Source organism: Dipodomys ordii, unplaced genomic scaffold, assembly GCF_000151885.1.
Source record: "Dipodomys ordii isolate 6190 unplaced genomic scaffold, Dord_2.0 Scaffold75, whole genome shotgun sequence".
Classification (NCBI taxonomy): Eukaryota; Metazoa; Chordata; class Mammalia; order Rodentia; family Heteromyidae; genus Dipodomys; species Dipodomys ordii.
In genome coordinates, this window is record NW_012267291.1 from 5,373,242 (window position 1) to 5,385,359 (window position 12,118).

Below are 12,118 nucleotides of genomic sequence, written 5' to 3' on the forward strand. Positions count from 1 at the left end.
CCCCCCCTCCGTGGTTAAGAGGATCCAACCCAAGAGCCTAAGATTGGTTAGAGGGAATGTGGATCCTGGAGGCCCAGGCCTGAGTTCCCATGTGCAATTCTGGTTGTGACCACAAGGGGTCTCCTGCGAGCCTTCTCCTTCCCCTAGAGTGGTGGTTGTTGCTTCTTGCTACTGACATCCTTGTTAAACGGCCCCGGAGCCCAAGAACCAGCTGGAAGGTTGTCCAAGGCCAGCTGTGGGAGCTTGTGCCCCTCCCTCACACCGCCCTCTGGCTGGACTGAAACGGGAAAGCCTTGGGAGAGATGAGGTGGGGGGGAGGGTGTCATCCAGGCTGGCAGCCTGGCAGCGGCATGCTTGTTTAGACTCCAAACAAAACCAGCTGCCACATTTGTCTTTTTAAGAAAGGCAGAGATCCCACCCCACCCCACCCCACCCCCGGGGTGCGCCCAGTGACTTTCTCTCTACTCCACAGAACCAGCGGGTCCCTGCCGACATGGTGTTCCTAAGGACGTCAGAGAAAAATGGTAACTGTCTGAGATCAGATCAAAATAGCCATCTGCCTGCCTGTGGGCGTTGGGCCAGGTGGCCGGTAGAAAATGTGTGGGCAGTAGGTGTGGGACGCCCTGGAGGGGTGGAGGCGTGGCCCAGATGTCCTCTGGGTCAAGTGGGTTTTTACACTGGACCATGGTGTTTGTGGGGTTCCATGCAGGCCGGCAGATGGGGACCTGCGGTTGGAGTTTGGGTTTTGTCTCTGGGCTGCTCTTGGCACCCTGGTGGGAGGTGGCGGGTTGGGGAAAGGCCTCCAAAAGACACAAGGGCCGGGGCATGGTTCAAAGGACAGAGCGCCGCCTCACACACTCCCGGGCTGCGGAATCTGGAGGCAGACGGGAAGGGGGGGGGTGGGAATGAGAGACGGAGCGTTTCCTGACCAGCTTTGCTGGAGAGGCTTTCTCCACCAGACATGGCCCGTTACACCGTGTCCTCGGCTTCGCTGCCTGCCTTTTTTTTTTTGGTTGGTTGTGAGGCTTGAACTCAGGGCCTGGGTGCTGCCCCTCAGCTCTTCAGCTCAAGGTTAGGGCTCTACTCTTGAGCCACAGCACCACTCCCAGTTTTCTGGTGGTTTATTGGAGATAAGAGTCTCAGGGACTTTCCTACCCGGGCTGGCTTTGAATCACCATCCTTAAATCTCAGCCTCCTGAGTAGCTAGGATGACAGGCGTGAGCCCCTGGCACCCAACCTGCCTTACTTTTTTGTGGTCCTGGTCCTGGAGCTTGAATTCAGAGCGAAGATGCTGTCGCTGAGCTTTTTTCACTCAAGGCTAGTGCTCTACCACATGAGCCATAGCTCAATTTCTGGCTTTTTGGTGGTTCATTGGAGATGAGTCTCATGGACTTTCCTGCCCAGGCTGGCTTTGAACCTACACAGCTCAGACCTCAGCCTCCTGAGTAGTGCACCACCACTGCCTGGCACTGGATCTAGATTATTAAAACAATTTTTTTTTTTTGCCGGTTTTGGGGGCCTGAACTCTGGGCCTGGGTGCTGTCCCTTGGCTCTTCAGCTCAAGGCTAGCGCTCTACCACTTGAGCCATAGTGCCACTTCCGGCTTTTTCTGCTTATGTGGTGCTGAGGAATCGAACCCAGGGCCTCAGGTATGCAAGGCAAGCGCTCTACCACTGAGCCACCTTCCCAGCCCTAAAACAATTTTTTTTGCGATATTTGCATGTATATAATGAGATGTCCCATTTACCTTATTCAGGGGCTGCCTGAACGAGTCATGTGCCTTCCACTCAGGCCATCAGTCGTGTTGGTGACAAATTGGTTTCATATTTTGGAACATTTTGGGTTATGCTCAGGCTGGGTTTCAAACCGCCATCCTCCAATCTCAGCCTCCAAAGTAGCTGGGATCGCAGGCATGGGCGCCGGCTGGTGGGCTGGCTCTCAGCGGCCGCCTGGGGCCCCGCTTCCCTCCCAGGGTCTTGCTTCTTGCGCACGGACCAGCTGGACGGGGAGACGGACTGGAAGCTGCGCCTTCCTGTGGCCTGCACGCAGCGGCTGCCCACAGCTGCCGTGAGTAGTGTGTCCCTCGGGGGCCGGTGGGGGACATGCGGCGAGCAGCGGGGCTGGTGCAGAGGTGGGGTTGGAGCGCGCGAAGGCGCGTGTGCGGGTGAAGATGCCCAGCAGCTGCAGACACCGCGCCCCGCGCCTGCCTCCAGAGGCTCGGCTTCTCCCAGCAGGCCCGGGGTCCTTGCTTCTGTCCAGGCAAGCTGTCCACACTGCTGAGGCCCTGACCCCCCCCACTGTCCCCGCCCCCTCCTCCACCCCCTGGGTTCCTCTGCAATTGGGCGCAGCGATGTTCCGGGGCTCAGCGATGTTCCTGTTGTCAGCCTGGCTGCAGGCATTGTGTCACATCACAGAGGAGGCCGCGACCTGCCAGCTGGGCGCTCACCGCCCTGGGGGCTCCCTCCTGAACCCGCCCTGCGGCATCCTTGCAGTTGGCCAAAGGTCCTTTAGATGCAGAGACCCCCCCGCCCCTTGTCTCCCCCCCACCCCTTGTCTCCCCCCATCCTTATCTCACCCCCCCCCCAACTGCATCCCCGCCAGCAAGGTCTGGAAGAGAGAAGGTCACAGTCGGAGCTGTCCCGCGAGGACTGAGTGCATGGGGCTGGGGCTGCAGCGTGGGGCCGGCCTCCCTCTCCCCATTTTTCATGGCGATGACAGGGAGGTTCCCCCCGCCCAAATCAGGGCTGACTTTTCTTTGTTGGTCATGGGGCTTGAACTCTGGGCCTGGGCGCTGTCCCTCAGCTCTTCAGCTCAAGGCGAGCGCTCTACCGCTTGAGCCACAGCGCCACTTCCAGTTTTCTAGTGGTTTACTAGAGATAAGAGTCTCACGGCCTTTCCTGCCCGGGCTGGCTTTGAACCATGATCCTCAGACTCAGCCTCCTGAGTAGCTAGGATGACAGGCGTGAGTCACCGGCGCCCGGCAAGATTGACTTTTAAACCAGGAGTTCCAGAGCTAGGCATTTCTGGTTGTTGTTAGCGGTGGCAGGGTCCCACTGTCCAAGAGCTCAGGCCAACCTCAAACGCACAGTCCTCGGGCCTCAGTCTCTCCAGAGCTGGGAGAGCCTGCCACACCCCACAGGCATCTTGAATAAGATGCATCTAGTGACACCACGTTGGCTTTCCTTTTTCCTCTGAACAAACCCTGCTTTAAAAGAAGAGGCAGAAGGAAGCTTCTACAGGATTAGGGTATCACCCAGTACATACCCAGCATGTAGGGGGCCTGGGTTTGATCCCACCGCTACAGTGAATGAATGCATGTGTGAATGAATGAATGACTGCATGTGAGGGTGAGAGAGCAAATGAACACGTGTGAATGAGCGAATGGCTGCACGTGTGGGTGCGTGAGTGAACAAATGCATGTGTGGGTGCGTGAGTGAATGGATGCATGTGTGGATGCATGGGTGCAGGATTGCATGTGAGACTTGTGAATGCTTGTGTGGGTGCATGAGTGAATGGTTGCAGGTGTGAAGGAACACGAGTGGCTGAATGCGCGTACAGATGACTGGAGCTCCCGGTGTGAGGCTGGGACGTGGCCCGGCTGTTCTTTTCAGGCAGGTGTCGGCGTTAGTTCGCCTGGCCCGCATGTGAGCAGGCACCTGGCAGTGGCCGCCCGTGGACACTCAGGGTCCCCGAGTGTCCTGAGCAGCAACTTCCAAGCTGACGGAGGGGGAGGACTTTCTCCTGCCCTCCCATTCTGGAAGCTTGCTTGGGAAACAGTACTTTGGAAAAGTTACAGCTGTCTTCTGAAACGCTGCCTGGCAGGCGGTGTCCCCCAGCCGGTGTTGTCTTCCGGTGTGGACTGTGTGTGTCACCCTTCCTCTGCGGTCTGTCTGTATGTCACCCGTCCGTGTGGACTGTGTCACTGTCCTTTGCTCTGACTGTGTCTCACGCGTGTGTGTGGAACAGGACTTGCTGCAGATCCGGGCATACGTCTACGCGGAGGAGCCGAACATCGACATTCACAACTTCGTGGGGACTTTTAACAGAGTACGTTTGCGGAGTGTGGTGAGGGGTGTGGGCCGTGGGGACAGGGTGCGGGTTCTCTGGTAGAGCGTGGTTTTGGCCACGTGGGGCTGAGTGGCCCTGTGGTTCTCTCGGAGCCGTGGGGCAGCCCGGATCCAGAGCGCTCAGCGTGTCGTGGTGGACGCGGACACTGACGGGGACCCAGTGCTCCCTGCTCCGGGCCTGTCCTCCCTCCTGGCGTCCATCCCCTGTCTGCTACTTTGATGATGATGATTACTCTTTGTGCCAGTACTGGGGCTTGAACTCAGGACCTTGTGATCTTGCTTGGCTTTTGCACTCAAGGCTGAGCTGAGGCTGTACCCCTTGAGCTTTTTAAAAATTTTTTTTGCCAGTCTGGGGCTTGAACTCTGGGCCTGGGCGCTGTCCCTGAGCTGCTTTTGTTTTTTGCTTCCAGCTTTTTCAGTGTATGTGGTACTGAGGAATCGAGCCCAGGGTTTCATGCGTGTTAGGTGAGCACTGTACCACTGAGCCACCTTCCCAGCCCTGTCTTTCTTTTCCTGAAGCCACAAGGCCAGGCCACAGCGCCTCGGTGCTGTGCTTCTGGGTTTTATTTTGACCTTAAAGAATATTTCTGTGGTGTTAGAAACCCGTGTTTCTCATATTAAAACTGGTGTTCCCAGGGATTTCCGTGGAGATGACAGCTCCAAGGTCACTGGTGGATGGGCTTGGTTTGATGCTCATGTCTAGGGGGGGCATCAACTAAACTGGGGGCACCAGTTTTATCAGGCAGAGCCCTTCTTTTTTGGGGGGACAGAGGTAGGACAATTTGAATTTAAGGCCTTGTGCTCTGGTTTCTCCAAGCTGTGTTTGCATCAGCTTGCTGGCTCGTAGCTGGTATTCTATCACTTGAGCCACACCTCTAGTCCAGTTTTTTCTTGAAGGGGGGGGTTTGAACTCAGGGCCTGGGCTCTGTCCCTGAGCTCTTTTGCTGAAGAATAGAGCTCTACCGCTTTGAGTCACAGCTCTGCATATCTGGTTTTCTGGTGGTTAGTTGGAGGTAAGAGTCTCCTGGGCTTTCCTGCTCAGGCTGGCTTTGAACCATGATCCTCAGATTTCAACCTCCTGAGTAGCTAGGATTATAGGTGTGAGCCACCAGTGCCCGGCTCAGCCCACCTTTTTTGGTGGTTATTTTGGATATAGAGTGTCAGTGACTTTTCTGCTTGGGCTGACTTTGAACCGTGATCCTCTACATCTAAGCCTTCTTGGTAGAGTAATTTGCCTGAGTCCTCCTTCCATCCCGAAGAGCAGGCTGGGAGTAGCCTGTGGATTCTTCCAGAACCTTGGTACAGCCTCCACCCTTAGACAGCCGCCTCCTCATCCTCAGTCTCAAACAGTTGTGCATTGAGGTCGTTTCAAAAGAAAGCATCTGTACCAGCATTATGTCCACCTCCCTTCAGTGCTGGGACTGAGCTCGGGGGTGCTGGCACCAGTGCCCTGTGGACACTGAGGGACTGATGTCGCTGACCCGCGGTGTGTTTGGTTTTGTCTAGGAGGACAGCGACCCCCCCATCAGCGAGAGTTTGGGCATGGAGAATGCGCTGTGGGCTGGCTCGGTTGTGGCATCAGGTGAGTCCTGTGTGTGCGTGCACATGCGTGTGCACAGGGGGGTGTTAACAATTTGTGAAGACTGCCCTTCTGTCCCTTGTGAGTGGCGTGATCGTCCGGGCTGGGCTCAGATTGTCATCCTCCTATTTGCATCTCCCGTGTAGCTGGGACGAGAGGCGGCATGTGTCACCACATAGCTTAGTGGTTGAGTTGGGGTCTTGCTACACTGGCCTCCCATCAGCTCGATCCTCCCGAGTGTGAGCCACGATGCCTGGAGAGCTTCTGAGATTCAGAAGTTGGCAACTGAGTCAAAACCTTCACACCGGGCTGGTGACGATTGACTCCCCCCCCCCCCCCCGGCTTCCTGTTGGGTGAAGCCAGAGTTCCCGTCTGGCAGGGCCTGAGCAGCCAGAGGCACTAGGTGTAACACCTGGCACTCGGGTGTTTGGTGGTGGCCTGGCAGGCATGTGCAGGCAGCCGCTGTTCATGGTTTCCATCCTTTGCCATAGGACTTGTTCTGACTGGCACTGGGGCCTCCAGGAGGCTGAGCCTCGTCGGTGTAGCGGTAAGCGGAGGCCACGCGGTAGCCCCTGGCTCAGCCCTGCTTCCTCTGTACTCCAGCTGCTCTGGCATCTGCTTCAGGGCAGGGCAGTGTTCTCTAGAACTGCAGAATGGCCCGGCCATTTCCTATGGCCTCCTGCTCTTTGTCTAAAGACAGGGGTGTGGGAGAAGGGAAGGAGGGTGGCACTGGCTGCCTGCCCTGGGGGGAGAGCTGCGCGCCCGAGGGTTAGCATCTTCCTCCAGCGGTCCTCAGGTGGAGGGAGAGAAGGACAGGCAGCTTCTTTCTAGCAGACATGGCCAGGGTCTTTCCCGAGCCCCACAGGACGTTTCTCAAGGTCAGGGTCAGGGCGGTCCTGGGGGGGGGGCTCGATCCTCTGAGTGGCTGGTGTGTGCTGTGCCCACTCCGTGCTGTGCCTGCTCCCCATGACTCTCACCCCCCAAATCGATGGCTCTGGTTCATGTTTCGGCCGCCAGGGGTGCTGGGACTCCCTAGAGCTCTGCCAATCTAAGAGGGGGGAAAAGGGGGTGATTTTATATTGCTTTATTTACCTAATTAAGCGTAGCTGTGTCTGTCTTTCTTTCTTCCTTTTTTTTTGGGGGGGGGGATACGGTCGTGGGGCCTGAACTCTGTCTTTCAGCTCAAGGCTAGCGCTCTACCACTTGAGCCACAGCGCCACTTCCAGTCTTCTGGTGGTTAATTGGAGAAAAGAATCTCTCTGACTTTCTTGCCCTGGCTGGCTTCAACCTACAATCTTCAGATCTCAGCCTGCTGAATAGCTAGGATTATATGTGTGAGCCACTGAACTCTGGGCCTGGGCACTGTCCCTCAGCTCTTCAGCTCAAGGCTAGCGCTCTACCACTTGAACCACAGCGCCACTTCTAGCTTTTTTCTTTTTGCTTATGTGGTGCTGAGGAATCGAACCCAGGGCCTCAGGCATGCAAGGCAAGCGCTCTACCACTGAGCCACCTTCCCAGCCCCTTTTTATTTTTTGTGCTGCTCCTGGGCTTGAACTTAGGGCCTGGAAACTGTCCCTTAGCCTTGATGTTTTATTTTGTTTTTTGGTTAGTCAGGGGTCTTGAACTCAGGGCCTGGGCGCTGTCCCTGAGCTTTTGTGCTTAAGGCTAATGCTCTATCACCTTGAGCCACAGTGCCCACTTCCAGAGATAAGAGTCTCATGGGCTTTTCTGCCCTGGCTGGCTTCAAACCACTATCCTCAGATCTCAGCCTTCCCAGTAGCTACAATTATAGGCATGAGCCATCGAGGCCCAGCTCCCTTAGCTTTTTTATTTGAGGCTAGTACTCTACTACTTGAGCCACACCTCCACATCTAGCTTTTCGCTGGTCAATTCGAGGTGAGAGCTCGCAGGCTTTCTCCAGGGCAGGCTTTGAACGGGGTCCTCAGCTCTTAGCTCCGTGAGTGGCTAGGATGACCGGCAGGAGCCGCTGCCCCCAGAGAACTTTGTGCAACGAGAGCGTTCTCTGGTGCTGTTCCATGGCCCGCATGTGGCTTTTCAAAGCTTATGGGATGATCCTGGGGATCATCATGGGGAGCTGGGCCTCTCTGATTTGAATCGGATGGGAACGTCCATGGCTGCAACGCGGGGCCTCTGCGCCGTGGGCGGGTTGTCCTCGCATGGTGTCGGGGCGCGTGGCTCTGCGCCTGTGGGCGGGGTGACCTCGCGCGGTGTCCGGGCGTCCTCGCGTGGTGTCCGGGCGCGTGGTCTGCGCCGTGGGCGGGGCGTCCTCGCGTGGTGTCAGGCGCGTGGTCTGCGCCGTAGGCGGGGCGTCCTCGCGTGGTGTCAGGCGCGTGGTCTGCGCCGTGGGCGGGGCGTCCTCGCGTGGTGTTCTGGCGCGTGGTCTGCGCCGTGGGCGGGGCGTCCTCACGCTACCTGCGTGCTGTCCCCGGCGTGGTCACCTGGGCCCGCTGTCAGTGACCTTTCCTTTCAGGGACGGTCGTGGGTGTTGTCCTTTACACCGGTAGAGAACTACGGAGTGTCATGAATACCTCGAACCCCCGGAGTAAGGTAGGTGAGAGAGGGAGGGGTGTGTGTGTGGTCTGGACACCGCGCATGCTCATGGTGGGTGCGTGGGGGGGGCGCAGATTCAAAGGCCAGCAGCCGGGTGCCCGTCTGCCGGGCCTTCGGCCGAGGATGCTAACCCGTGCAGCCCCCAGGAGCGGGCGCCATCCCGGGCGCGGGCTGTGAGCTGAGCGCGGGGAGCCCGGTGGTCTCGGGCCACCGCACTGGGCGGGTTTCAGGTCGGCGCGGTGCCCGCACAGCTCAACACCGTGCTCAGTGCGGGGTTCCCGGGTCTCCACCTTCTTTCTTCATCTTGATCAATGCTTTGTGTGATCAGAGGCGCAGGCGCTGCGGCCTCTGTCCCCGCCCAGCGCGTCCTCCCTGCCGTGCGTGAACGCGTCCCTGGTCAGGTCCCCGGCCTTTCAGCTCGGGGCCTTGCAGGTGGGGGAAGCACGGGCTGGTGGCATCTCAGCCTGGCTGGCCCCACTTCACGTGGTTTGTTCTAGGTCCATCCACATCTCAATCTTCTAAAGGTTTTTTTTTTTTTTTTTTGGTCGTTCATGGGGCTTGAACTCTGGGCCTGGGCGCTGTCCCTCAGCTCTTCAGCTCAAGGCGAGTGCTCTACCACTTGAGCTACAGCGCCACTTCCGGTTTCTGGAAGATAAGAGTTACATACTTTGCTTCCCGGGCTGGCTTTGAACAGCTATCCTCAGATCTCAGCCTCCTGAGTAGCTAGGATGATAGGCGTGTGCCACCAGTGCCCGGCTTCAATCTTAAGTTTTAAGAAAAAGTCCCTACCAGGGTTTCTCAGAGGCTCTGGGAGCCCTGGTTCTCGGATCAAAGCTATGGGATGGGTGCACCCCTGCCCTGCCTGTGTGGCAGTGGCCCGGTGGAGGATGAGCCTTTGGGCAGGCGTGGGTGGCACTGGGCCCCTGTAGACCGGCGTACTTGTCCGCAGATTGGCCTGTTTGACTTGGAGGTGAACTGCCTCACGAAGATCCTGTTCGGCGCGCTGGTGGTGGTGTCGCTGGTCATGGTGGCACTGCAGCACTTTGCCGGCCGCTGGTACCTGCAGATCATCCGCTTCCTCCTCCTCTTTTCCAACATCATCCCCATCAGGTGAGCTGGGCAGCTGTGCGGCGCGGGGCTCGGTGCCCCTGGGGCTGGGGCTGGCCCTGGGTGCAGCTGCTGTGCAGTGGGGAGAGCTCACTGGCACAGGCCACAGCCCAGGCTGAGCCCCACTGCCGCAAAACCAAACCAAATGAAAGACGGTCTGGAGCCAGGGCCCTTGCAGAGAATGGGTGAGGCGCTGAGATCCATCCTCAGTTCCATAAAAGAGAGAGACAAAAAAAGCTAAACAGCGTGTCACACATAAATTTTCAGCATAGAAGTTACTTGTGTCCCAGTCCTGGCAGTGTGGTTAACCCCACGTCCGCTGCTGGGCCCTTGTGTCTGTTTCTCCACAGTAAATGATATGTATACACATACGTGTATGTGTGTATGTGTGTGTTTTCTATTATGGTACTAGGTCTTGAGCACAGGGCCTGGGTGCTGTCCCTGAGGCTTTTTGTTGTTGTTGTTGTTGTTGTTTTTACTTAGGGCTGGTGCTCTACCACTTGAACTATAACTCCACTTTGGACTTTTTGGTGGGTAATTGGAGATGAGTGTCATGGACTTTTCCACTTGGACTGGCTTCAAACCATGATCCTCAGATCTCAGCCTCCTGAGTAGCTAGGATGAGAGATGTGGGTCACCAGCACCTGGCTTGATTGGTATTTATTAACCTAATACTACTTCCCCTGAAATTTCCAGGGCTAGTGCTGTCTCTCAGCTCTTCAGTTCAAGCTAGCACTCTGCTATTGGAGCCACAGCACCATTTCTGGCTTTTTCTGCTTATGTGGATGCTGAGGAATCAAACCCAGGGCCTCATGCATGCAAGGCAAGCACTCTACCACTGAGCCACCTTCCCAGCCTCTGGTCTCTTCATCTTGCATTGAGATCTCTTGCTGTTTGCCTATTTATCAGTTGCCAAAGAGTTTGTTCAGCCACGTGACCTGTGCCAGGACTGTGCACTAACCGGCGGGCTCTGAGGAGATAAGCAGATCCTCTTTATTAATAGCAAATAAATCTTTCTGGACTAATGCTAAGCAAAATTGTAGACTTTAAAGTTCTGTCTACATCTGGATATGAGTGGCTCACACCTGTAATCCTAGCTACTCAGGAGGTTGAGATCTGAGGATCATGATTTGAAGCCAGCCTGGGCAAGAAAGTCTGTGAGACTCCAATTAACCACCAAAAAGCTAGAAGTGGAGGCATGATTCAAGTGGTAGAGTGCCAGCTTTGAGTAAAAAAGCTAAGGAGATACCCAGGCCCTGAGTTCATACCTCAGTCCTGACACACACACACACACACACACACACACTGACACACACACACACACACACTCCCCCCCCCCCCTAAAATGGACCAGGTATGGTGGCACCTACTTATATTTCTAGCACTCCTGAGGTGGAGATCGATGGATTGTGAATAAAAATATAGTGGCTTGGGGGGCCAGTAACTAAATGACAAAACGAAATGAGCTCAGCGTGCCCTGAGGGTGGCAGTGTGTGTGTCCTCTGACAGGTGCCACATCCTCCCTGGCCTCACCTCAGCCCCTGCTGCTCGCGTGTTGGGGCACATACATGCTTAGACACCATCTGTTGCCACAAGATACCAGGGGCTTTATGTGTGATGTCCGGTACTTGCCTGCTCTGGGCCTTATGTTCCACACCCGGTAACCTCGCTGCTCTGCTCGCCCACCTAGTTTGCGCGTGAACCTGGACATGGGCAAGATCGTGTACAGCTGGGTGATTCGCAGGGATTCAAAAATTCCAGGGACTGTGGTTCGCTCCAGCACGATCCCTGAGCAGCTGGGCAGGATTTCTTACTTACTCACAGACAAGACAGGTGAGCACCTCCTGGGGGAGGGGGGTGGGGGTAGGGGGGAGAAGAGCAAGGACCAGGGTGCCAGACTCCATCTAAGCTGCTCTTGCCTGCCATTTAGTGGCTGCAGGGAGGAGGGAAGATATAGTAAGGATCCTGAGGGACTTGCAAAACATCAGGGAAAACCAGGAAGGAGAGGTTCTGGGAACATTCCAGACATGTCAGCATCAGGTTCCCAGTGCTCTCTGTAGAGCCTTGCCATTGGGGTGACTCTCTTCATCATCTAGCAGTGTTTCTTTCTGCTCTGGAAATCAGGCTTCTTCAAGATAGAATCTGATTGGCTTGTTGTGTATGATGTGTGATCCTCTTGGCCAATGGAATGGGTCAGGCCCTCTGATTGACAGCGCCCCTGGGCCACTCTGGGGAATGGGCATAGGTGTGTTCCTTTGGCAACCTAGGATGCAGACAGGACCCCTCCCTCTTGCTGTTTCAGCAGGAGCAGTACTAAATCTAGCATGCTCCAGGGACTAAACCTCTCAGAAGATGGAGACCGTGGTTAGGTGTAGCAGGAGTGGACACCTGGGCTCGGAGCCAGGTTCCTTACCTGTCTTGTGTTTCAGGAACTTTGACCCAGAATGAAATGGTTTTCAAACGGCTACACTTGGGCACAGTGGCCTATGGCCTGGACTCCATGGATGAAGTACAGAGCCATGTATTCAGTGTCTACACCCAGGTAAGGCCTGTCTGCCTACCCAGAGCCATCCTGAACTTGAACTGTTGCACTGAGATGTAATCTGGCCATCCAAGCTCACCTTTGGCTTTTAGTATATGCATAGAATCGAATAGCCTACATCACCCAATCTATTTTGTGTTCATCACCCCCTTTTTTGTGCTGGAACTGGGAGCTTGAACTCATGACCTGGGAGCTGCCCTTTTAACTTTTCCACTGGTGCCCACCCTTTCCCTCCTCACGCCCTCTCCCCCC

The 12,118-nt window shown here is 56.0% G+C and overlaps 1 protein-coding gene across 1 annotated transcript in view; it reads left to right on the plus strand.

Moving 5' to 3' along the window:
* Window positions 1–12,118, plus strand: part of Atp9a (ATPase, class II, type 9A) — a 57,361-nt gene that overhangs the window by 19,447 nt on the left and 25,796 nt on the right. Inside the window, exons 6-13 of the mRNA XM_013024364.1 lie at window positions 451–524; window positions 1,973–2,067; window positions 3,967–4,047; window positions 5,574–5,649; window positions 8,138–8,214; window positions 9,167–9,327; window positions 11,015–11,157; window positions 11,754–11,866. Of these exons, the coding sequence (XP_012879818.1) occupies window positions 451–524; window positions 1,973–2,067; window positions 3,967–4,047; window positions 5,574–5,649; window positions 8,138–8,214; window positions 9,167–9,327; window positions 11,015–11,157; window positions 11,754–11,866 (820 nt within the window). The remainder of the gene's footprint in view (window positions 1–450; window positions 525–1,972; window positions 2,068–3,966; window positions 4,048–5,573; window positions 5,650–8,137; window positions 8,215–9,166; window positions 9,328–11,014; window positions 11,158–11,753; window positions 11,867–12,118) is intronic.